At 48.7% G+C, this 26,849-nt stretch overlaps 1 protein-coding gene across 2 annotated transcripts in view; it reads right to left on the bottom strand.

The window, feature by feature from the left end:
• Window positions 1–26,384, bottom strand: part of PSTPIP2 (proline-serine-threonine phosphatase interacting protein 2) — a 62,647-nt gene extending 36,263 nt beyond the window's left edge. Inside the window, exon 1 of one of the 2 annotated variants that reach the window (XM_019495842.2) lies at window positions 26,296–26,384. In XM_019495842.2, coding sequence (XP_019351387.1) covers window positions 26,296–26,367 — 72 coding nt within the window. In that variant the 5' untranslated portion in view covers window positions 26,368–26,384. Of the gene's footprint in view, window positions 1–17,408; window positions 17,518–26,295 lie in introns of those variants that run through there. The other variant, XM_014593939.3, reaches the window with a different exon arrangement.
• Window positions 26,385–26,849: the final 465 nt, after the last annotated feature.

Raw genomic sequence — 26,849 nt, 5'->3', positions numbered from 1 at the left:
TGCAGTGCTCTAGAAGAAAAAGGGTGCCTTATTTTTTTTAAAACATCCATACTTTTCCCATTAAAACGGCGCTGCTTACAAAAATGTACACGACACATCTCTGCCTGACTTCAGGCTAACACAGCTAACTGCTCCTCTCAGAAACGACCAAACTTGGGGAAAGCATCATGAGACTCTTCTGCCTCCCTATTTTTCCACCAAATGCCTCCCTCCCACTATATATACATATACAACACAAAGTTTTACCACCGAACAGCTCCTCTGAATAATTCCTAAATCTTCCTGGAACTTCACCGTACGCATCTCACAGCGGCCAGCACAGTCACATGCAGAAGAGATGTGTCCATGCAATACCGGGCATCCCCATCCAGCCCATCACTGCCATGCAGAGTAGAACCCGTTAATTCTCACGACGGGCCCAGGGCAGATCCAAATTATCATTATTTTTTTTACCATGGGAGGCAGCTGGCCGAACCCTTCTTTCATCTAAGCACAGTGACTCCAAGGGATCAGGAAAGATGCTTGAGGACCAGATTTACAAGGCCCCTACAGATCCACTGCACTCCAGTAGGGACTGTGTCTGCTAATTATGCCTTGTGTGAATGAGACCTGGCACTGCTAATGGCAAGGTGGGTTAGCTGCATTCCTCCCAATGCTTGGGGAAGGTAAGGGGTATGCTCTGCATGCTGACCAAGTGTTGGCTTGGAAACATGAGAGCCTGCAGTGTAGACTCAATGCCGCAGGACAGCCCCTGCTACTGTGTTTAATCAGGGTATGCTGGGCATGCGGATCACAAATGACATCGGGGAGGAATCAGACAGAAACTTGGCCTCGGGTTACTCCAGTGGAAACCTCAAGTAGCTGTCCCTGACTAAAGTAATCACTCAGTGCTGTCACAGCAGAGCCCTCATTAAATGGAAGTGAGTTGGCAAATCAGATCCTCCTCTTCCTCATTTAGGCTGCAGCAGCGCTCGGCCCCGCTGTTCAGAGAGCTGAGAAATCACTTTCCAGAGCAACACAGGCCGAGCTCTTCTGTGCGGTGACACCCTTGCTGCCGCAGTAAAGGATTCATTAATACCAGGTATTACCACTGCTCCTGCTCACGGACTGGCACCCTTTATGCTAGGCGCCGTACAAACGCAGAACCAAAGGTAGCCCCCGTCCCCAAGGGCTTGCAGTCGAAGAGCAGAGACCGCAATTAAAAAAAAAGCAAGGGACCCCCAGATAAAACTGAGACAGCATCAGTCAGCCCAACAGGCGGTGATCCAGCCAAACGGCTTGGAAGTTGTTGCAGGCTTTACAGCTAAGGGCAGCTTTAGGGGAGGGTCGAGAGATACAAGAGGATGGGAGAGGTAGCTGTGTGAATCACAGGCAAGGCAGAAAATCAGAGAAGTTATGCAGAAAGAGTCTAAAAGACCTAGACAAAGCCTGGATATGAGGACCTGAAGAAGGGTCCGAACCAAGAGGACCTCAGGATACAAGCAGACGGCACTAACCACTTTGCTAGAGAAAGGAAATACTGGGTGAGACTCACAGGTGGTAAGATGAAGTATGATTGTAAGCCATGCTGTGCATGAGCTCATGGTTAAAGATCCTCAAGGAGATAGATGTTAAGAGAAAGATGGACCAAGATTTTAGTTCAGACAGAAAGAGACGCCTGGATCAGAGAGATCTTTGAGATCTTTGAGAAATCAGTGTGCAGGCAGCAGCTGAAGCTAGTTTTGTGGAGCAGATTACCCAGAGAGCAAGAATAAAGGGATAAAAGAAGGGGACCAAGCGCAGAGCCTTTGTGGATGAGGAGGATCCTCTAAAGGACTCGGTGAAGGAACAGAGCAGGGGAGAGCCAGGAGACTGATTTTAAGAGTGCTGCTTCCTATGTCAAATCAACTGACAAGTCAAAGAGGATAAGGACGGGTTACTGTTTCCAGCACCTGATAGAAGATTGGTAGAAACATTAGGATCTGCTAATCTCTGAATCAGTTCTTCAGTCTCTTATTAATGAAGAAATTCTCCAGTAAGAGCACTTATGCGTTTTCAGGAGGACAGATGCACACTGATAGCGGTCCTGGGTTTTTTTTCGTATTTTGATATCCAGTCTTTTAATCCAACAGAATAAATAGCCTTCCAGTTCTCTCCAAAGGGCTGGCTGGGGGTAAACCATCGAGGCAGGCTTTCAGTGGGCAGCATGTAGGCAAGTGGTCTGAAAAGCAGGCCAGCAGGGGCTAGTCATAACCACAAAGATCTTGGTATATAGTACTAGTATTTTTCCCTTGCTAAGAAGAGAGGAGGCAGAGTTTTTTACATGTCTTCATGCGTGTGCCATAAGGACATAGCGTTGGTGACCAGCTGTGAAAGCACGGCTCTTGTCTATAGTGGATAACAGCACCAGCTACTTGCTGACCCTTGTATTCAAATCTCTTTCCAGCTAACAGTGAAGGTTTGCTGAGTATTCCCAGAACAGGCCTGATGGACCCAGATACATATCTGATATCCAGCGATTGTGTAAACCTTCAGCTGCCGTCGAGTCCCAGTGGAGCGACTCAGGGTCTTCACTGAGGTAGTTTTACTAGGAACAAAGTCCGTGCCCTGGAGCCCAGGGCTCTTCCAGGCGTGCACAGCAGCACAGCGACCTCTCACCAAGGACTTGCCTAGTTAACACGGCTGAGGTCAGAACAGCTGTTCCCAATTAACTAAGTGCAGACACTCGTCTCCTGGAATAAGTGCGTCTTATACTTTGTTCGGTCGATCACCTTACAAAGTGGATTTTCTTATTCTACAACCAACAAGAGCCCCGCGCAGAGAGTTAATCAGGAATGGCTACTCCAGATGACACGCTCTTTAGGGATGCGATGACCAAGGAGGTGGATGGGCACCGACTGGGGTTTCATAGTGCCCTCTCCCACCTTCCCAGGCACACTTCATTTATAGCACTGCTTTCAAGGGCCATTTAATTTCTTTCAAATGCATCAAGCAAGCAGTGATCCTTGCCCAAAAGACGCTGTGCCGCTGGAAGTCCAGGGAAAGGAGAGACGTCCAACCACTGCAGCAACCACTGCAGCAACCCAGAACCTGGTTGGTGTCCAGGACAAACCATCTTGAACCTCCCGGCCCAACGCCCCCTTCTAAATTTAGAGACTGATTTCCAATTTGGCAACACCATTTCCCTGTTCTTGACTGCCGGGAAACCATCGCTGCGTGCCAACCCAACAGCAGCCAGGGCCAAGCGTGATGAAACTGCTGCTGAGCTGGCACTTGCTTAAGCGGTTTCTGGGTAAGGCATGCACCTCATGGAAGAAGGAAGGAGAATTAAACCAGTCGCTGCCTCCTGAGCCTGAAAGACAGGATGCCTGAAGCATTTTATCCTTACAATGTGCTGGGCTCGAGAGACATAGGTTGGCCCACACGGAGGATAACTGACCGCTTACTACCGCCACGCAGAGAAATGTCTCCTCGTGCTCAAGCGGTTTGCAGAACGGGGAGGTTAGCTATAAGCACACAGGTTCAAGTCTCAGCTCACTGGGTATTTGAGGTCAGAGAGTTACATGGAAGTTGTGTCCTTCTGAAAAGCGCGGGCTCAAGCTCAGCTTATACTTCAATAAAAGCAAAGCCGTCGCAGACTCGGGGGGAAGTTTGCTAGCTGGCCATCTGCGCAACGGTCACTCAAAGACATTTGAGCTGGTGTGTCTCAAGGCAGCCAGGTCAGAATTCCTCCCTCGCTGGAGGCACAGCCATCCGCTCTTTTTAAAGGCTTCGGCATCATCCTTGCTGCTGATATATAGATGGGATCTTCAGTGCTCTCTTTTGGATGGCTGGAATCAAGGGAGACCTCTGCCAGCTCCACTCAGCTGCACCAACTGCTGGGACAAGACACTCAAGTTAGAGATGGACGCCCCCTTAAGAGAGACCCTTTTTCAGGACAGCAGGATTCTTCCCATGGCACGCGGTGACCATCTGATTTCTCTGTGCATTTGCCAGAAGGATAAAGCCGAACCAAGGGAGAAACAGGTTTAGTGACTCAGTGGAGGAACCGAGAATAGAACCGTGGTCGTTTGGTTCCCAGTTAGAAATCCTGTCCGCTTCTTACTTGTGAGAGTAAGTACTCCCAGATTTCCTCTCTCAGGAGCTGAATATAGAATCTGCAGGGCCGAGTCAGTGAATGATTAATAATCCAAGTTGTTTCAAAGAGGATTTTTCACAAGAGCCAGAAATATTTTCCTCTTGCCTCCTGGCATGGCTCACGCTGAATAAAGCATCATCCCATCATCAGACAAGGTTCCTTGGGTGAATTTGATATCTTTTATTAGACCAACCCAAACTATGTCCTTAGACCAACACAGCTACAACCTAAACTCATCCCATCATCTGAATTTGCTCATCACCCACTCACCCAGCACATCACCAGATGTTCGGGAACACAAAGATTTGAGGGGCTAAAACACAGCAAGTGCTAGAAGTAAAAGCAATGCAAGTCAATGAAATGATGTCGGGCACAAGTTTCGTAGTTTCATAGTACTTAGGGTCAGAAGGGACCTAAACAGCTCATCAGGTCCGACCCCTGCCCTGGGCAGGAATGGGTGCCGCGTTAGGCTAATGCAAGGCTGAAGTGCATATGCCATATTGAAAGAGTCCCATTTTGTAGGAAATTCTGGCTGCGTCTGAACTAGAACAGGAATCAAAGTCATCTCCAGGGTTCAGAACTGCTGCAAAATCCAAGGGGATTTGGCTTCAAGAGTCAGGTCATGGGTCCACGGAGCGTGTAAAATCAGGGTCCTGGAAAATGCGATTGTTGCACAGGATGAATGCGTGCCTCTGCCTCTCCCAGAGCCTTTTGTACTATTTATAGAGCGCTGGCACCCAGAGGTCGATTGTGCAAGGCGCTGTATGAACGCAGAGCAACAAGACAATTTCTTTCCCAAAAATCTGACGCAGCACTGGCCTCGCCTGCAGCACTGTGTCTCCAGGGGCGAATCGAAACCAAGATGCTTAAGTCAATGCAACATCCTGTACAGCAGAGCATGGGCTCTATGAATGGCACGGGACCAGCCCCATGGACAGAATCAAGCCCGCAGACCCCGCCACTCCTCCATAATATCAGATCCAGCACACATGATGTCCACGCCGGGACCCACGCTGCATGCAGTAGCCATGCAGGGCCAGTGCAGGATGGGTGCAGGGCCCAAGCCGGCTGAAACACGGACCAGGCGCTGTGTGTGGTGCATGTCCAGGTCCCTGTGTGCGGGGCTGGTCCGGCACATGTTGTGTGAAGACTGTGGGTCAAGCTGGGATGCAGGGGCAGCAGTGGGAGTCAGATGATGGAGCCACTCGGGCCATACCTTTGACACCCCAGCTAGAGCATCCACACAAGGGTTTGTGCTGGTTTAGCTGAACTGGTGCAGATTTGAGCACAGAGGCCCAGAGGAAACCTGAGTAAGGCAGGGTGGGAAGGAAACAACGAGACAGAAACATCCAGCACAACCGGCGGCAGCCCCAGCAGACCGCCCACCTGCGATTTGGTGATTACAAACTTCACAAATATGAAGAACGGCAAGTTTGGCACCCTCAAAGATAATCTGAGGCTTTATGACACCTTCATGGAAGGATGGAAACTTTAACAATGATTTTTTTTTTCTCTCCCAGGTGTTCATTCGTCATGGTAGACAATAAAAGCCACTTCAACCATGATGGCTGTGAATCCCTCCCCCTGCCTTCGAAACAGGGTGAAATTGCAGCTCTGCTGAAGTTAATGGGAACCTTGTAATCAGTAAGGCCAGGACTTCATCTGCAGATCCTCGTCTTGGCACAATTTCACGCCGTTTCCAGCAGTACTATTCTCTCAAGGTGGACGGACCTGACTATCTGGTCATCTGACCCTAACGAGTGCAGGGGGCTGGACCCGATGATCTTATGAGGTCCCTTCCAGCCCCTAACATCTGTGAATCTATGAATCTGAGCAAAACAATAAAAGTAAGACGAGAAAGGCCTTTTGTTGACCAAATCTGGAGGAACTCAAAAATTGAATCCCCCTCTCTTCCAGCTCTCCCCCCTTAGCTCTCCCAGGGAGCTATTAACAGAAACAGAGATACGCTATTTACAGTATTATCCATGGAAACTCTAAATAGACCATCTCAAGGTGACAAATCAGCAGCTGATGTTTCCAGATTCGGTGGAATATGCTCAGGTCCCAAACATGTGGAAACTAGCGGTTCAGCCGTTCGGAAAGCTCCCCTGGGGCCCGGTGTGACAAAGCTGATGTGGGTGCTGCCAGATATCCAGCTCTGCTCCACCCCGGGGAAGACATGGGTGTTTGGAAGACAAGATTTTGATGCTGCGGGAAAAATCTGGGCGTGATGAAAGAGCGTAATATTTCATAGGACCAAAAAAAAAAAAAAATGTTTAGGAGCTTCACATATTTAAAATGGAAGAGGAAGAAAACACTGACATTTTCCACTACCACAAGCACGGTCACGTTGATTCAGCATAGAATGATATTGGGCTTTTTTTAATCTCACATCAAACATTCAAAATGATATACGGTAGCATTTTAAATCCAAGCGGCTGTTTTCTTTTCATTTCAAAATGTTGATTCAAAAGCAAACGTTTCTAGCTAAGGTTTTTGGAGAGAAATACAAATGTTTCTATTAGGGCTGAAAAGTCGCCACCAAACAAAAAATTGGATTATAAATAGTCTAATTCTTTGAAAACTGTTGCCATGAAACCTGTCCCTTGCAGAGCAAATACAAAGCAAAAAGCTGGATTGTGCCTGTATAGAGACGTACATATGATCATACGTATATACATATATCATACGATATCATACAATATACGTATATCATACGTATATCATATGAGAGACGTACATATGATCATATGTATAGAGACGTACATATGATCTATATAGAGACATACATATGATCATCAAAAGTAGGGCTGGAAGGGACTTTGGGAGGTCTAGTCCAACCCATGCTCGAGGCAGGATCACCCCTATACAACCCATCCGAGACAAGTATAATCCAGTGGTGCCCAGCCTTCCAGCCCCGGGGCCCAGATGGGTAGCATGGGTTCAGTATGCAAGCCGGATCCCATGGACTTGCACGTGGGATCAGTCCTTAGGTGCGAAACCCCACACACCAGAGCAGGACCACATTATCCAGTTCCCGGGGCTCCCCACGGGTCTGGACATTTGGCAGCAAGGGAGTGACAATTAACACTGCTACAGTTCTCCCACCACCAAATTTCCAGGCCCATTTTATCGTCACAGTCCCGAGGATTTCTCAATAACGATCGCCTCACCAATGTCTGCGAAAACCTGACCTAGTTGCAACAGAATTAATTGACTTTCTTTTCACTGACTTCCACGGAAGTGGGGGGAGTAGTTAGAGGGTTTCAACCTGATCGGGAGGCTGATCCCATCAGAGGAGACACACAGAGCAGACTGGCAAAGCCTGAAAGCAGAACAGGAAAGTTTTCCTCCGCTGCTGGGGAAGGAGCTGCTTGGAGATCGTCTAGGGAATGAAGAAGAGGTCACAACGTTAGCTCTTCGAGCGTATCGCTGCCGCTCACGGGGCCACCCTGGAATTAAAACACCGACCAAATCATAAAGATTTTCAGCTTCAGGGTTAGTGAGGGGGGAAAGAGTACAGTCATCCATCACGTCTATCGTTCCACCAAGGAACTTCAACAAGGTGCTTAATATTGGGGCCCTCCTAATCGCACTTGATCAAGCCACCATCAAGGTTAACACTTCGGAGAACTTCCCCCACCTGAGGTCCCATCCACAAACACACAACCCACCGCCAAAACTAGAGTCACGCAAGGAACCGTCAAGAAACAGATGGCGTTCAAAAGGTAGCAGGAGAGCAGGTTAGCCTCCTCTAATGTGCTTTGCCTCTGAAGACTCTGCATGTGCATGGCATCCTCCAGCTGAGATCCCACAGCCCTCTGCAAAAGTCCTTCCAGGGAAAGAGACCTAACCACACGTTGCAGGAGAAGGAACCCAAGTGCAAAGCCATGAAATGGTTTGCACGTCAAGCAGCACGAGAGGCAATGCGGAAGAGCGCTCCTGAGTCTCCCTGGTGCAGCCACTTACTACCCTGTTCTCTTCCCCTGCCCTAAGGGTCCTTTGAACTGCTTTGCAGGAAGATTTCTCAAGGTCAGGCGCACCTAAGGGGGCTGGGAGCAGCATGGCACGTGGAAGAAACCCGAACAGAGCAACTGAAGGGAAACCAAAGCAAAGCACACGCTGCAGGATCCATGCCCAGCAAGAAGGATGGGGGCCATCCATGCCATAAGGGTAGTTTCTTTGAGAACAGACAGAAACCAGATTGACTAAACTGGATTTCAGGAGACAGGCAATCCACATAAGTCTTTCCCCAATGGGCAGTCCTCAGAGTTACTGGATACGCAATTAGAACAGGTTCCTAAACCCAGGAGTCTCAGTCCAGGCTCTGCAACTTTAGCAAGTCACTTCATCATCTTAGGCCTCGCTTTTGCCAGCTGTGAAATGGGCCTACTCATTCTCAGCCTGCTCACAGGACCGTGGGGAACCGAAGCTGAATGTTTTTGAGGCCCCTGGCAGACGTTCAGTTCAAGGCGCAGTGGGACCTGATCTGTGATCCCAACAATCGTGCCCACTGACACGACAAATGTGCACGAGGGGAGGTGCAACTGTGGGAAGCGCAGATCGGCTCTCGGCTGTGCCCTGTTGCTGGTGCAGCCTCCCCCTGCACGGGCAGGTAGCAAGCCAGGGGCCCAAGGCAGGCAGTCCCAGCTGCAGGAGTGCACTGGAGCCCTTAGCTCCTGCGCGCTCCCAAAGCTCCTGGCAGACGTCACTCCGGTGCACTCCTGTGTCCAGCGCTCTCAGCCATAGGAGCACATTGGGGTAACATCCGCCAGCAGCCCTACACAAAAAAGATCCTCTATATCCTGGACGCACACGCCATACTCCAACATTTCCAAAGGCTACCAGCCTCAGTAACCAAGTTTTTTAACCTACCCAATTTGAGTTAGACTGACAAGTAAATCTCTTTAAGAGCCCAAGAGACTTAGGAGCCCAACTCATATTCATTAGTTTGTTAAGTACCTCAGACTCACTTAATGTCAATGGGATTTTGTCTCCTAAGCCACCTGTGCACTTCCAAAAAAAAAAAAAAATCTGTTCCTTTTGAAAAAAAGTTTCCATATAATCTATAGAAAAGTATAATTTTTAATCACTTAATGCAAGATCACCAGGCACCAACTTCCAGCGTCCAGGGCTGCTTGCCAGCGGGTCATCTATTAAACATGATACGGCAACTTACCCATCCGTGTTACTGCAGGTTTGACTGACAAATGTTACCCAAAAGCGCCTCGGGGATTAGAAGTCAAGCATCTCCTGCTAAATTACCTGAACTACTCAACAAAAACTGGTCTGGGGAGACGCAGACACAAACGTCCAGGAAGCACTTAGAATAAAAAGAGAATAGCAGGTTGCAAACTCGCCCCGTCTCTGCAGCTAGAGCTGCAAGAAGAACAGAGAGGAAACAGAAGGATAAGAAAGATATTTTCTCCAGCCGGTTTCTGTTTTGTTTCGAAATCGCTTGCAAATGTAAGGCAGATCTTCTGAGGCCGGGCTCTGAGAGAATATCGCTCAGCTTGGGGCTCGAGCAAGCATTTCTGGTTTAGCACCGTTTACGCGTGGGCATTTTACAGTGCAGGTGATTTTCCTCTATGCTTAACAGGAAAGTGATAAACAGCGTGGGAGTGGGAAAAGGATTCAACGAATAAAACTACATTTGATTTTGCAATGAGCCTCCGCCAACCGTCTACCAGCGGGGAGTGGGCCCGAAACAAACAGCCTCAAAGCAAACTGAACCCAAAGAGGTAACTCTAGTAGCTGGCAGCAGTAGCAGACTCTTATCCTCCCTGCAGTAACGACTACAAGGACACACCACCAAAACTTAGATCAGTGACTTTCACATGGGTTAGGTGTTTGTGAGCTCCACTTGAACCTTAAAAAAGCCATAGGGGAGATACGTAGAAGGACACAAGTGATTTGGTGCAGAGGGAAAGGCGGGTGTGCAAATGGACAAAGGATGGGGTTGTGATAAGGGTCGGAAACAGGAAAAAAGCAGGGCAAGGAAGCAGGGCCTGAACTGCATTCATTCCTTGGTGAGCACATCCCACCTAATGTGACATCTCCAACATTATCTCTGGGATGGAAAAATAAATTGAAGAACTTTTTACTACCTGCCCTCAGAATGCAAGAGCAGTATCTGTCTTTTTGGGTTGTTTTTTGTTAATTTCATGTCTGGGACCAAATCAACCAAATCAGTTCTGACTTTTATCGACTCGAGCACAGCTCAATCATTTGAGTCACTGTGGCGCTACCACTGGAAAGTCTCCTACCTCCCAGATTCTTCAGCCTGGGGCTTCAGATACTCCCAAATCCATAGCAGACATCCTATGTGCGAGCCCCAAACCCAAAGGCCTGGAGTTCAGATGCCCCCTAGTCTCGCTTGCCCCTAGGCCAAAGGCAAGCAGCAAGCTAGAGGGAAAGCCCAAGAGCAATCCCCCATCACCATAAATCGAGTAGCACGTTGGAGTGACATTGGAGCAATCCCCTATCCCCATAAACTGGGGAGCTGAGATCCTTGTACCTGGAGGCATTTGTTGACTCTGGCAGGGGTCAGCCTTCCCGCAGTGCAAGGGACAGACCTTCACCTTCTAACTACACCAAGTCATTTGTAGCCCGGGAACACCCAAGGGTGTGCCCGTCCTCAATGGGAAGGGATAGATGAGGCAGGCGACAGTGCTGGGAGAGGGACACCGGTGATTTGAGCTCGGGTCCCTCTTTCCTCTAGGCAGTCAACTCCACGCCAATGCTCTTAACTATTCACAGTTTATTGAATTATTATATGCATATTATTCTTATCCAATCTTTATATAGGGAAATATCTTAATAGGTATCAAAGGAAAACTTCCCGTAAGTATCCCCAACGATATCAGTCAACAACACCAAAGGTATACAGCTAAATATTTACAATAGGGTATGTCAGGAACCACCTCCTGGGACGACTTGTCCCAATGAGCAACCCGCCTCGGGGATGGCCTTCCCAACCCTGCGCCCTACAGAGGCCTGGTGCAACTGGTGAGTCCTCAGGATGCCCGTGCGAGGACGAGGGCGGATACCCAGACGGGTGAACCAGGTAAGTTGGGACCGCGGGAAAGGGAGGCACCGGTTCCTCCCTGACCGGTGGATGGGCTCCACTAATCCCAATCAGCACTGAGAATACATGCGCCCAGGATGCAGCAGGGCTCGAGCAGGCAAGCCTGCCACACATTCAAGGCCAAGAAGAAGAGTATCTCCCCTGCCAGGTAAGTAAAACCACCTGGGCAAGAGCAGTATCAGAGCCGAGAGTCAGGCAGGTGATGCTACAAGGCAAGGAGTTCAGACCCAAACCAACCAGTGGCAAGTAAACTTCATTATCCACGTACAGCGAGGAGGTCCGGTACTGACCCGCCTCAAGTCTCAGCCTCGTCTGCCGTCTTGGAGGGACAAATGACCAACAAATGCTCTCGGGGTGGCTCAGTTCAACACTATGTGCTTGAGACCCAGCGCTATGTGATCGAGTCACAACAGCTATGACAATCAGCTTTTGAGCCTTTTTCTGCTCTGTTGGTGCAGGCTTGTGGTCTGCACCCTCGCACCACCGGGGCCTTTTTTTCTGTTTTTGGTAAGTGTATGAGCACGACCCATCAGGACCTAGCTGAGCTGCGCTGCAGACTGGCTGCGAAGCAAAGGCAGCCCCAGCCGCCAGCCAGAGCGTAGTTTTGGACAGTCAGCATCCACAGCTCTGCTGAGCTTCAAAGGAAGCCTTTCTTTCAGCACAGGTGGGTCCAACTTCCTTCACTAAAAAAAAAAACTAGCCGTAAACTTCCATCAAGGCAGCGCTCCAGCAAGGGATCTGGCTTTGTTTAGCAGTTAAATTTTTAATTCATCCATTAGCCAGCCCTACTGCATAGTCAACTCCAGGGCCCAGCTTTTAGCTAATCTACAGGAGCCATCATTGCTTTCATGGGGGGGTGGACCCATATCGTGGAAACATTACTAGCAGAAACCCAGACTTTCATACGTTCTTGCTCTCCCAGCAGTCTTATCATTCACAATGATCAATACGGAAGAGTTCTTCTTCCTCTTGCCTTTTTTATATTGCATGAATAAAGAGGAAAAATTAAAGGAGGAAGTTAAAGTTTCCTCATTGCAGGCAACAATAAGCAACGTGCAGAACATCCTGGAAACCTGCAAGCCGGAAGCAGGCGTCCAAAAATCAAGTTGCAATTTGTGTCTTGGGCTTCTCCTCCCAGTCAACCCCCATCTCCACCTCCTTTGCCCCCCAAACCTACGCTTCAACCCCAGCGTTCATGGCAAAGAGAGCATGAGCTCTGGCGGGCAGTGACTGTCTTTGCATTATACAGACCCAGCAGAGCAGGGCCCTGCTCTTAGACTGAAAGCTCTGGGTATTACTAGAGACCAAGACTGAATCATAACGCACCATGGCTCTCTGCTCACCCCGGTCATCTTTATTCAGGCAAGACTCCTGATGGTGTCAATAGTTTTGCCCAAATAAATACTGTAGATTTAAGCTTTAAGCCAGGGATGGACGATTATTTTGGGAGGAAGGACATTTACTGAGTTTGGCAAGCCATTGAGGGCTGCAGGACAGGCAGCCAGGGGCAGGTAAATATTAATTTTCTAAATTTTTTAGGGGCCCCACGGACCAGCTAGAATGGCCTGGTGGGCAGCAAGGGGCTGCGTTTCTCCCACCCCTGCTGTAAGCCATGTGGGGTAGAGGCTCTCTCTGCTGCCCTGCATATGAAGAACTGTAAAATAACAGGTTTAAAGACCTGGAAAACGGCATTCAGAAGGCACCGACAAACATTTCCATGAGGGTGGAAGTGAGCTCTTGCATTATCCTAGAACTGAAGGATTGTGAGAAGAAGGCTAAAAGCTGGGAGCTTCAGAGCCAGCGGATAAGGGCTCAAACCCATCAGCACTTACAGCTTCCTTTACTCATCTGAATAGTTCCTCAGTATCTCAGACAAGGATCGACTTATTCATAGACATAAGTCCTTGCAGCAGCAGAGCCTAAGTGGCCTACGCTAGGAAAAGCATAAGCCTCAAATCACAAGACTACAGTCCATTATTGTGCTACGTGTTGGTAACAGGACCCGTCAAAAATCTGACAGTGAAACTTCCTCCCATTGTAACCTTTGCTATCGAAAAAATATAACCTGACCTACCCTCTCCTCCTCCCCCGAAAAAAAAAATCCAGCTGCGGTCAAAGTTTTTGTTGATTGTTTCCAAACCAAAAAAGTTTAAACAAAGTGTTTCAGATTAGGGGGTAATGTTTTACTTTCGGGAGAAACAAAGCTCACTTTCTTATGTTCCATGTCCCTTTTTTCTAGTAGGGGAGAAGGAAATAGTTGAAGAGAGTTTTTTGCCTTCCTACCAAAATAAAACTCTTCTGGGTGTTTTATATGGATATAATATACTCATATGCACATATATAATATAGACATATAAAACACCCAGAAGAGTTTTATTTTGGTAGGAAAGCAATAAACTCTCCTTCTTAAACCTATTTCCCCTGCCCCCCGACTAGAAAAAAGGGACATGAAACATCAGAAAGTGATATAATAATAATAATAATAATAATTCTCGGTCCTGTGAGCAGGCTGAGAATGAGTAGTCCCATTTCACAGCTGGCAAAAGCGAGGCCTAAGATGATGATTATTATTATATATGTTAAATAATAAATATAATTATTATTATATAGAGCTGGTAGGGAAAAAGCAATGTCTTTTGAAAGACCCAGGAAAAATAATTAATTTCAGCTGAAATTTTGGGTAAAGTTATATTCAACAAAAATTCTGCATTTTTGATTTTCAGATTTTGAAATGAAGCAGTTTAGAATTTCCTAGATAAAGATATTGAACAGCCAATATATTGCACAACCAATATATATATTATATATCTTTATTTAGGAAATTCTAAACTGCTTCATTGCCAAATTTGAAAATGAAAACACTGACCATTCAGAATGTGTGTATAGACCTGGCATTCCCAGGCCCCCTTGCTGTATTGAATTGTTGCCGAATGACATACCTTTACCAAAAATTTCAACTGAAATTAGATTTTTTTTTGTTTCCCTGGGTCCTTCAAAAGACTTCTCTCTTTCCTTAGCAGCTCCGCTGTGTCTGGCTGCAGATACTTGGCTGCAGACTGTGTTGCCTACAAAATAAAAGGGTGGGCATGAAAGACGTCCCCCAGCATGCCCCTAGCTCCTGAGCCCGTCTCCGGAGAAAGAGCTGGGTACAGCTGGATTAAGAGATGCTCTTACAAAGCAAATCGCTAGACAGGCATATAAAGGCCTTTCTTCCATTGCTGAGGCTCTGCACGAAGCCAGCTCTGCTGTCAGAGATCCCAATGAAAGTCAGCAGCTGCCACCACCAACACCCGAAACATATTCAGAGCCATGTGCTTCTGGCAGCGACACATGGCTGCACTGCGCTAGCTGGTCTGCCATACCGAAAGGCACCTTCTGGGAGGGCATCACCCCAGACCGGACCACGGGACCTGGCTGCAGCTGGAGTAACTCTGCGAAAAGGCTTCTGCCACCACCGGGAAACTTTTAAGAGGGCCCGCGAGGGTCCAGCACGCCGCACAGCAGGAATGAAGTAGGGGCTTCGGTTTTCAGAAGCATCCTGCACCGTTATCTATCCCACGTATTCCTTAGAAACTTTAGAAACAGCAAAGCACGGACAAACGCAGAGCGGAGAGAGATCCTAAAAGTCTTTCCAGACTAAGTCATTCTGGTGCCTAGACTCAGATGCCAACAGCCTGGTTTTCGGAGATACAGGTCACGGCAAGTGCACATCCATTTCAGCGGGAACGCAGAGTGCTGAGCATCTCCGAAAACTAAGCCCTTGGGTGGCCGCAAGCCGGGCACCTGGAAACAGAGTCGTCCCCATATCAGGGGAGGTTTTATGAAAAGTTTTGTGCATCCCTTCTTGAGCGGTGAGGGAGACGGGGCGCTGTGCGCGGCAGGGGGATCCCACCACGTTTCCCTTCTGTGCAAGGGCATATCATTTTAAGGAGGGTTTTCTCTCAAATCAGGAGAGCTTATCCATGCTATGCCAATGCTCCCACTCACAAATCTCTCCCCCGCCACCTTCAGCCTCCTCTGCCGTACCCTTCCTCCAGACCTCTCTGAAGCCTGCTGTGGGGTCTCCTATGGTGGAGGTTTGGCAGGAACAGCAATGTCCCTCACTCTCCTTCAATCCTCACGGACCTTAGCAGAAAAAGGCAATACGGCTCCCCCAGGCCAGGCCTTTTCTGCAGATCCTCTCAGAGGTCCCGCACTCCCGCAGAGCCAGGCTGCCTAACTGGGAACCAGTTTGGTACAGGTATATAGAGCCCCTGTGCAGACGGACCCCGGCACAAGGTTTGGGGGATAACCCCACTCCCTCCATCAGCACGGAGGAAGGCACTGCAACCCCCTCCTTTCTGGTTAGGGTTTCTCTTTGCTGCGGTGTAAACTCCAGGTATAGATTTATCGTTGCCCCTAACCTGACTCGAGTCCCTACACGAACGTTTCTAGCTTGAGCCGAGTGGAGCTTATAACTCGAGGTAGCTGGACCACCAAGACATGGCCTGACGCTCAAGTAAGGCTGATGCTCGAGCCATGAAGCTAGCAAGGCGCAGACAATCTGAGCTGCCAATCTACATGCTCTAATACCAGGTTGCTCAAGCCTTTCCTGTTTCTCATATGCTTACTTAATCCCTTCCTCACACCCCAACACCAGCACCCAGCAGTGGGTGAGAAGGACCTTGCCTGTATAGTTTACAGAGGCATTTTTCTTTGCTTTTAAACACGCGACCACCTAACTCACAAAACTTCTTTTTTGGCAGGAGAAAATGTGTTTTGCATTTACAAAACAAACAGCGCAAGATAAAAGCGGGGCCATAATTGATGCCTGGAAGAGAGAAGCAGGTCACCAACCAACCAGGGTTATTTCCATAATATTTTTCAATACGTATCTGGTATTTACATACCGATGATGACACGCTATGGATTCGGACAATAAGGCCATTATAAAGCGCAGCGTTTTATACCTCCCATTCTAAACATAGCGCAATCAATTAATCCGCTCAGTGCTGAAACCACTTCCAGCCGTGGCTTTCAGGCTTCACAGCCTGGCAAACATCCCTGTGAGGAAGGAAAGTCTTCATAGCCCCATTTTACAGAAAGCAGATGGCAGCACTGAGTGCCAGCAGCCAAAATGCTCAGATGTAGCTACTGCCTTGGGCAAGGGGCATCCAAGCTTTGACACTTGGAGGTGCACCAAGCAGCCGCAGCGCTAACAGGCTTCAGCATTCGCTCAGCACTCACACACCCAAAACCTAAGGAAAAATCTGACCCTAACAAACTTGCTGGGAAGCCGCACAACGAGCGTGGTGTACGAGCAGAGAACTGTCTAAATCCTAGTCCTGGATCAGAAAAAAATCCCATTTCCGTAATCTGCCTGGACAGGATGTTTCAAAGGAGCCGGCTGTGACTACAGAAACCCCCAACCCAGCAGGCTCCTGCATCCCGAGACCCCTCAACCTGAGCGCTGGACCCCTTGACCCAGGGCTGGACACAGGCATGGGCAAACGGAGTGGCCGCTCAGGGCCTGGAGAAAAAGGGGGCCTGAAAATGGTAATTTTTATTAATACTATTACCATTATCTCCAGCGAAGGGGAACCCAATACTAAAAGTTTGCCTGGGGCCACGAAGAGTCTAGGTACGGGACAGGCTTGACTCTCCTCTGACCCGCATCATAGGATTTGGCTCTGGGGAGCGGCTTGCAGGATGTGGGTCAGGCAGCTTTAAAAAGCACTTTCTAGGTTTGCAGATGAGAAGCACTGCACAAATGAACCCCATTAGTACCCTAGCAGGGGAAAAAGCATCTCTCAACACAACTTCACAGCAGCGGCAAAGAAATAATGAATACTGAATTGCCAACCCTACTCTAGCAAAAATCCCCACCGTGGCAATACCAGGGGTCTGAGAGCCACAGACCAAGGGCAGATCCCTGCTGCTGCCTGGCAGACTATTTTAAACATCCTGTTCTGCCCATTGCCCCGCACTTGTCCTCTCCAAGCTAAGCCAGCAGCTCAGGGGCCAGCAGATGCCACAGACAGGGAAGGAGGAAATATCCCTGAAAATAGCCTTTTTTTCCCCCGTTGGAAAGACAAGTGTTCCTGCAAACTAAGAGAAACCCAGCCTGATCCTGGCTGCAGCTCAGCCCTGAGCCAGCTGCTGCTCCCTCCTTCCAGCTGTTCCCCTGCCCTGCCCTGCCCTGCCCAGCCAGTCCCCCACTCTCACCCAGAAATTCTTCTTGAATAGAGTCTCCTTCATGGTGCAGAAGCAGCTACCGCTCAGTCCCAGGCTGCAGAGAGTCTGACCTGCCTGGAGGGAGCCTGAAACTTTAGTTCCTCAAATCTTTGTGCCTGCCCTGCCTCCTCTGGGTCCTAAACCCCATTGCAAGCTCCAGCCACAGGCAGCCTGCTCTGCTCCCAGAGCTGCCCAGGCTGGGAGTGCGGAGAGACTCAGCAGGACCGTTCTCTTCATTTTTGGCAAGAAGGGAGGATTTTTTTCAGGGGCTGATATCTGTTATTGGACCAGCTGCATGGCGAGGAGAAAGTTAGGGAAGTTTTCCAGTGCAAGACATTCTTCTGGGAGGGAGGCAATGCACAGAGGTGGTTAGGGACAGTGGGTAGAGCTGTGACACCAGAGAGGGCAGACAAACCATTAGCAGAAGAAAAGAAGCTTGATTACAGAGAGGTCAAGACCTACCCAAACAGAAGAGGGTCTTTATCAACTGTAAGGTGTGGGAAGAATTTCAGAAATCAGGCATATTATATATTTTTTTTTAATATATTTCTCGAATTTCCCACTCTCCCCACCCTCTTGTCCCTTCTCCTAGAGCGGAAGGAGGATGGTATGGAAGGGGGTAAGGAGGGAAGTGTCCCTTAAGCACCTAGGCTCAGCAATTCCCCAATCACTCCCCTCCTCCCCCAGCCTCAAATCCTGGCATTCTATTAAAAATATTTTGAGCTTTTGGGTTTTATGAGCTGTCCAGCCCCCTGAGCCATCTAAAGAGCATTTGAGTCCCATGTTCAAGTTTTGTTCCCTGAACAACAAGAGCATGAAGTGCAGGGCCTCACGGGGTGAGCTGCAATTCTTGCTCAGCTACTTGTTTCCAGGATGCTGGGCTTCAAGTGACACATCCAGTATCTCAAACCTCCTGATAAAATCACAAGAAATGGCAATCATGCCTGAGCACTGAGGAATTCAGACAGTTTAATAACTCAGAGACACCATTTCGGTCCCCAGCTCCTGATGTGTTTGCTTGGAGCGCTGATTAGATACCCTGGTGTCACAAGATTAGTGTTAATTAAGGTACTAATTGTGCATAAAGCACTAGATTGCATTTCAGGGGCTCTGGGTTCTATAATAGACTCTGCCACTGGCCTGCTAGCTGACCCATGCCATGTCACTTCCCACCTCAGTTTTCCCACCTATAAAATGGGGCTAATTATACTAAATCCCCTGCCCCCCACCACTTGCTTTGAGATTTCTTGATCAAGGGAACTAGGTATTTTTCACAAGATAAGTATTACTAAGAAAAGGTGATAAAGAGCTAATGCATACACAAGCCTTTGCAAGGGTCATGCACAAAAAGGTAAAGAAAAATAGTAAAGAAAGATGGAGATCCAAAGATTCACGTGCTGGCCCAGGTCCTCAAAAGAGTTCAGCTCTTATTTATATATCCACAGGAGGGTCAGATTTTCCAAGGCGCTCCCAGGCCCAGCTCTTGTAACGTTCACCAAGGACAAATTTATGTTGGCGAGTGGCAAGAGAAGGTCGTGTGATTGTGGGTGCTGATCACTCGTGAAACTGTCACCCCTTGATGCTATAGGCACACGCCTGAGTAGCATCATGCAAGTGAGTAATCGCCTTGAGTTTAATGGAATTATTTATGTCTGTAAAGTTATTTTTGTACACAAGCATTCGCAGCCAACTCCTTTTCTCTAATATTTAAATATCGACAAGAGGCAGGTTGTGGCTAAATTGTATTGCAGCGCATCAGCTATATTTTTAAACTACTTATGTGCAGACCTGCCACTAGCATGGCCACAGCCTATTGAAGCTTTTTCTCATATAGGTATCACATTCATGTGGTTTCTGAAAATATGTGCTCAGGTGGTTTAAGTAGCACAGGCAACCACCGCTTAGCACTCTCAGTCGGTTCCTGAAACAATGAGCGTTAAGCAGAAACAGTGCTAAGCAAAACCAAAAGTTTTTGATGAACCAAGATGGCAACTGTGAGCGTTATAACGAAACTCGCTGAGCCCTAAGTGGAATCGGGTATCAATGTAAAACGAACATTATAGCAAAATAGCCCTAAGCAAAACAGCGTTAAGTAGGGGTTGCCTGTATCCAAACTCACTCCCATCTGGAGAGGTCTAACTTTGTGCCGTAGAGCCATGGGCTTCTCTAAAACCTTGCAGCCCAGGATCTCAGTGCTTTACTACCTGCAAGGCCCAAGCTGCAGCATTTTACATGGACAAGCAGCGAGGTACACAAGTAGTGCCACTGAGATGAGCAGGATTCACCCCTGCAAGCGTCCATTAAAGCATCACGCTTTCCTCCCCCAAATCCCTCCTGAAAACTTTGGTTTGCCATGAAGTCTACAATAGACTTGCCAACAGTGAAGCTACCACTTTGCTCAGACGCTTTCTAATCATCACACCCACTGATGTTGTTTCTTTATGTTCTCCCACCTGGCTGCGGTCAGCAGTTCAGGGGGCTTCCCCCCTTCGATTATCAGCTCTTTCGGAGCAGGGACTGCTCCCTTGTTAGACAGCATCTAGCATAAGGGGGCTTTGATCCAGAACCGGGGCTCTTAGGCTCTATTGCCATCATCAACATCATCTGTCAGTAGCTGCTGCCCAAGGTAAAGAGGATATTTTATTAGTGTTTTGCAGATGAGGAAACTGAGGTGGGCATTTGGCTATGGTCATACAGTGGCTCATGGGCAGAGATGGGAATAAAAACAAATCTCATTAGCCCAGCTTGACTCTGGCTGGGGTCCTAGATTACAGAATGAGGTTACCCGTGGTACATCACTAAGGCTTCACTGCATAGTACATTGCTAATGCAAAGTGTTCCCTTAACACCTCAAGTCTTGAAGCCAAGCATTCATGTCATTCCCTAATAGGTATCTTGGCTTTTGCTTCCTGAGACTTCTTTTTTCCCCCTCTATCCAACAGCACAAGAGCCTTCCTTCCATTTCTTCAGTCCCCCCAAGGCCTCCCCCACCAAGTTTAAAATCCCATGGTGTGGGGACAACAGCCAAACACTGCTGCTCCCACCAGACCTTGCTGCTGCCCAGCTTCCCGTGGCCTCAGCTCCCTGCAGAACATGCTCCCAGGCTGGGGTAGGTGGATTGGGTCATAAGCACCAGGTTAAAGCAGGCGGCAGGTTTTCCTGAAGGAGGCTGCAACACACAGCTCCGACCCGCAAGACTTGCTTTGTGCAAATGCCCTTCCATCCAGGTTGAAGAAGTTGTCTCTTCATATCTCTGCAAGAGGGCCTGGCTGCATCTATCCGTGGAAAATGGAAGCGGATCGACTCAAGGAGCAACGTCCAAATGCCTGAATTAAGGCACGTTACAGCTCCACACAGAAGCTCTCATTACAGGTTTATAAGAGTTTTCAATTCCTTAATTCTCCACAATTATGCTTCAGTAAGGGAAAACAGCTCCTATAAACCTCGCTTCTCGCATGGTCCCTACACATAGTCCTGGCTATAGCAGCACTCAAACCCTCCAGACACAATCCAGGCAGCCAGTCCTCCTCGCTGTGGCTCTGGGTGGCCCCTTTCCAAGCCAGCGATCTGCAGTGCTCATGCAACTAATTGCAGGGCTAATTCAGAGGTGTCAGTCAAGGACAGAGTGGAAATACAATAATTACAGCTCGTGGAGCAACAGTAGCTGCCATCCCACATACCCACACAGCCAATAATGAGGGTTTATTTAAAGAGGGCCTGGGTGCAGGTGCAGTTTAAGTATCAGTGCAGTGACAGGAAAGGGGTGCAATTAGCTCAGTGCAATTGGCTGTGTAGCATTTCTGCAATGTGCATTTCCACAATGAAAGAGGAATTTTGCTCCAGTCCAAGGCTTGCGCACCCTCACTGTAAGCAGGCCCTTTTACCAGGTCTCATTCAAAAGGAGTGGTCCTTTTGGAAAATTTGGGCTTAAGTCACCTGCCCGAGGTCACACAGGGAGTGATCAGCATTCCCAGGAAGAGAAACCCAGCTATCGCCTACTGAACTGCTACGGTGCTGCTTTCTCTGCAAGCACAAAGGGGGAAGGGGTTATTTTCCCAGAGACAGCAGCTGGCTCTAGTAACAAGCACATCCTTGCCAGAAAGCAACTTTGAGGGGAGCTTGCAGGATCTCGTCCATTGACTGTCATCTGACTAATCAAGCACAACCTACAATGAGTCAGCCCCATGGCTGCTTTCTAGCCATTGAGCAACCCAGGACGTACAGAAAACCAGCACACCCCAGGGTAGGTTTTGTTCTGCCATTTACAACAATGGAAAGCCAAGAAGGATGGCCGAGCTCATGCAGGCTGCCTCCATCCGGAGCTCCCCTGAGAGATCAACCCCTGCATTCATTTAGCCGGGCATAAGCAAGAGCCCTGCCAGTGTTATCACGCCCGCCCTGTTTCTGCACTCGACCGTGAGTGTCTAGGGACATACCCCAAGGATCGTAATGCTGAACTACTCTGAACTACTCTGCAGGTTCTTCCCCAAGAAGACTGGTCTCTCCATAGGGGACTGTGGGAAGGCATTGGAGGTCTTCAGTGATTTAACCTTTGTCCTCACTGCCCAGTGGAAGGGTCCAGCCCAGGCAAAGCTCGGTTATGCCAGCAGCTCTCCACCTTTTTAGACTCAAAGCCCCCCTCTTCGGACTCAAGGCACACTCCATAACTTCTGCGAATGGAGCGGCACCCAATTTCAAAGACGAATTTATATATTACCAGGCTTGCCTCCATGCAGAGGGGCCAAGTAGTGGAGATGGGGGATTGGCGGAGCAGTGACAAGCCTGAGCCTGCTCTTATCTCCTTATCTTCTCACACCTCCCTTATCACTAGTATTCAGGCTGTAGCCAGGCTAGAGCAATTAGGACTCTAGTAGAGGTGATATCTTTTATTAGACCAACTAGATTTTTGCAAAAAGGGTCTTGAAATGCAAGCTTTCAGGCAAAAACACCGTTCTTCAGGCATCGGAGAAAAGATTATTTTGCAAAAATCTTATTGGTCTAATAAAAGATATCACCTCTACTGGAGTCCTGATTGCCTTTCCCTCTAGACCAATATGGCTACAGCCAGGATACCTGACACATGGAAGATATTGAATTTTTAGCCATTTTTTTAAATGAAATCTTCATATTTTCCCAAGCAGGAAGCAACCATGACCACCTGAAACCTGAGCTCCTGCTCCTGCCTTTGTTTCAAGGTAATTTGCATCATCACAGATCCTAGCAGGAGGTGAGAGGCTCCATGCCAGCAGCCATGAACAGGCTGCCCAAAGGAGTCTTCCATCTATTGACTCCTCTGTGAAACCCTATGAAATATGAACTCTCATTTCTACCCAGGAGAACTTTTACAATCTTTTCTCCAATGCCCGATGAAGGGTGTTTGTGCCTGGACGCTTGCAACTAAAGAATTGTTTTTGCAAAAATCTTGTTGGTCTAATAAAAGATAGGATCTCTACTATGAGTCCCAATGGCCTTTTCCTCTAGACCAATATGGCTACAACCTGGATACCTCCCTTATCACTAACACTTCAAAGGATCTGGCAGAATCCTGGTTGGGAATCACTGGGTTATGCTCCATGGGGGGTGAGTTAGCTCAGGTTCAAAGCAACTCCAACCTCATAGCTGCCATTTTTGTGTGGGTGACAAGTGGGTTTAAGCAAAATCTGGGTAAGGGCCTGGGTTAGCTTTGTGGTTAAGGCATTCCCTAAACCAGGGGTGGGCAATTATTTTGGGCAGAGGGCTGCTTACTGAGTTTTGGCAAGCCATTGAGGGCCGCATGACAGGCAGCCAGAGGCAGATAAATATTAATTTTCTACAATTTTTAGGGGTCCCACGGGCTGGATAGAATGGCCTGGAGGGCTGCATTTTGCCCACCCCTGCCCTAAACAGCTCCCTGGAGCTGCAGCTACCCATACGATTTTACTGCACACATCTGTGAGGTTAACCTAGGTCATGTCAAGCTGAAGGGCATAACCCCCTGCAAAGAATGATCTAGAGGTAAAAGCAGAACATACCAGGGGTCACATTAACCTGAGCAAAGATCCCAGGCCCCTACACTAGCTCCAATGGTCCCCAGACCCATCTCCAGCTTCTCGGCACCCTGAGACTGGAACAGCCTCTAAACTTGAGTAGAAAGCCTAGAAGATGCTGGACCAGGGAAAGCCCCTTCTCCATTGACCTGCAAGGCAGGAAGCAAGGGCACAACACTGGAGCGCTGAACCCCATAGAGACTGAAAACATTGAGATGGATGCAAAGTGAGATGGACATTAGGCCATTCAGCTCCAAAACACGACGAGCTCCCTAAGGAGCAGAGCTCATCCCCGTCTTGTGATTTCCGGGGCAGTCTCTCCGTGGGAGATGCAATTCCCATTCGAGCCTGGAGAGGCCAGTGGAAGCTGCGGCAGGAGCATGGTGACGATCCTGCGCATGGAGGTGGGCGAAGAACATGATGTGAAATCCCCAGGCTGCTCATTACAGGCTTTTAAATAGCAACACAGCAATTAGCCACGTCACTGGCTCGTTGCCATTGTGCACAGCAGATCTGCCTCTTCTTTCCTTGAATCCGGCCTGGCAAGTTGCTAAAAATAAAGCTGTCATTGATGAGGGAAGATAAAGCCGGCTTCTGTTCTATCTCCACACCGCCGGCGTAAGGATGTCACAGGACTCCCTGGGATTTGGCACCAGGCTGGGAAGCCAAGCTGTTGGATTGGCCATTGAGTCCATCGGCCTCTCATTCCTCTATACAGATAGAGAAACATTGGCCCAGAGCTCCACATGTGGCACTTTGTGTGCTTTGTCATGTTGCAAGGACAGGCACCGAACTGACCAATTCCCCCATTGGGTTCTCTGTCTTCCTTTGAAGGCTGGGACTTTGCTGGCAGTGTCTATAAAAAGGGGGAGCTTTCCATAGCTCAGGTGTGCCAATCCACAGCACGTAAGCCATAAGCGGCACAGGCGGCCTCTGTGTGGGGCACATAGGAGACTGGGGAAGGAGCAGGGAACAGAGCGGCAGATAGGGCAGGAAGCAGAAAGCAGAGCAGCAGATCATCAGGAGAAGGGGATGTAGCGCTCCAGGAAGGAATGGGACTAATTTGTGGCACACCTACCAAAAAAGGTTGGTCCCCACTGTCATAGCTAGATGTGTGCATAGGCGGATGTAGGACTGATTGCCTAAAAGGGGTGCAGGAGCAGTGACTGGCACTGCAGGGGTGCCTACCCCCCCTGCTTCCACCCGGGGGTGGCATGTAAATCAGATCAAATAAACAGATAAATCCCCTCACCAATCTGAAGGAATAATGATTCCTCACATACACTCACTTGGGCTTTGGGGATGGCGGGGCACATTGTTCAGGAAACTGTAGTCTCAAGTGTAGTCTATGCCTGTCCAAGAGTTGGCAGGTGCCCTGGGAAGATTACCAGTAATGAATCTAGCCTGGCTGCCCAGTTTGCTAGCAGTACCCAACATAGTGCCAAAGCAGGATTTTTTTCCTACACTTGCAAACCCACCCTGGGAGTCATGACCCGACAGAGCTCTCTCTGCCAGCCAGGAGGAGAGAAACCCCAACCAACTTGTCTTACTGCAACCCCAACTAGCATGTTGGGGACAGACCCAAAAATGCCTAATTGTGGATGTAAAGAGGTAGGGTCATTTCATGGTAGGGATGATCTTGTGCTAAAAGCACAGTCCCTTTGTCCATCACTGAGGGACTTGGATGAGACACTGAGGTCCATGTCTCCATAGATCTGGGCCTGCACTCTCCTCACCTGAGCTGTCAATACGTTGGTGATTATTTCTAGCAGGGGGATGTCCAGGAGCCCCTCTTACAGTGTTATACTGGCTAGAGCCAAAATAAACACACAGCAAGAAGACAGCCCTTGCCCACTAAAGGGGTACAGCCTCAGCACTGCCTTTCTCCCATTCTGCTCATCTTATCCATGTGCATTGTAAAACCCAAGAGGCAGTGTCTGAATATACAGCACCTAGCACAGTGGGGCCCTGATTTCAACCAGAGGTTCTAGGTGATGACCCTGTTAAAAATAATAATCACCAGCTTCCAGCTACAGTAACAGAGCCCACGCTGGCGACCTTCCCAACATTCAGGAAGGCTTTTCAAGAGGGTCTTCTCCAAGTGGCCTGGGGTGCCAGGCTGGTGGCAGGGCCCCTGGAGTGTTTGATGGTGACTTTTAGTATATAGAGAAGCAGAGTTGTGCATACATTAACTTGCTGTCCCGGGGGCAGGTTAAGCGGGTGTCCGTGTCACCATTTTAGAAAGGAGGTGGCAACGGCAGAGTTGCTAAGAAATCGAAGTAAGTCGCAGAAGGCGCATCTGAGCTGAGACTAGACTCCAGGGGCCGCTTGCAGTCACTCTCCTCCCCAATCAATTGGCAATGTTACTTTTTTGCTGTTCTTCCATCTGGCCCATTGGGAGAAAAGTCCCAGTCAAGCTCTTTAACCACTAGTCAGTCATCCCTCCCTAGCAAGCTCCAGTGATCAAGTCACCTCAGTTTACATTTTCCAGGTACCACGAGGAGAGGGGTTGAGAGCAGGCTGGTATTTCTTGCTCGCTAAAAGTGGTGGGATCCTGAAGTCTTCATGAGCCCGGCCGGGCATTATCACTGCATTAATCAAATGGGGATGCTAATGGATAGATGAAGTAAGAGACTTGGCCAGGGTCACCGAAAGAGTGAGTGGCAAAGCCAGGAGCAGACCCTGCATCTCCTAAAGCCAGGTCTGCGTCCTATTTTCACACATCATCTGCACACACACCTGGCACAGGTGCATTTGGAAAACAATCAGTCTGTCTGTACCCTCAGCGGTCATTGTTTTTCCTAGAGCCTTTCACTCCTCCCCTTCCCCCAAGCACTAGGCGAGACTCTTACCTGCATCTGTGGTGCCATCACCTTGCAGAGAGTTTTCTCCAATGGGACAAAGCTGCTCCAGAAGAAGTCCATGTCTCCTCTTCTCTCCGTGCCTGCCAGCTCTGAGACAGCTTCCCAGCTAGCAGATCCAGTGGGACAGGTAGAGACATGTGTACTGGCAGGACCTGCTCTGAGGCAAAGAAGTAGGAGGGGCACCGCAAAGAAAATACTGGCAGGAGGCATCATCTGGCAACATGCTCCACTGAGAAGTACCTCCCCAGAGAAACCCAGGGCACCCACATAGCAAACCATACACACGGGATACCACATACTGCTCTTCTCCACGTGCAACTTCTGGCTCTCGCAAGCTGGCAAGCTGCATAGCTTTGGGACAAAGATTGCATCTTTCTGTGCCTCAGTTTTTCCTACCAGAAAAATGGATGTAATGGCACTTTCTTGCTTCCCCATAGAACTGAGTTCATCTTTATAAAACACTCTGCAGAAGAAAACGTTGCTGATACCATCTTCAGAAAGGAGGAGTCATTGTGTCAGCCTCCAAATCAGGGACATTCACC

This window comes from Alligator mississippiensis, chromosome 3, assembly GCF_030867095.1.
Source record: "Alligator mississippiensis isolate rAllMis1 chromosome 3, rAllMis1, whole genome shotgun sequence".
Lineage (NCBI taxonomy): Eukaryota > Metazoa > Chordata > Crocodylia > Alligatoridae > Alligator > Alligator mississippiensis.
Note: the sequence above shows the minus strand (reverse complement) of the source record. Positions and strands in the feature narration are given on the sequence as shown.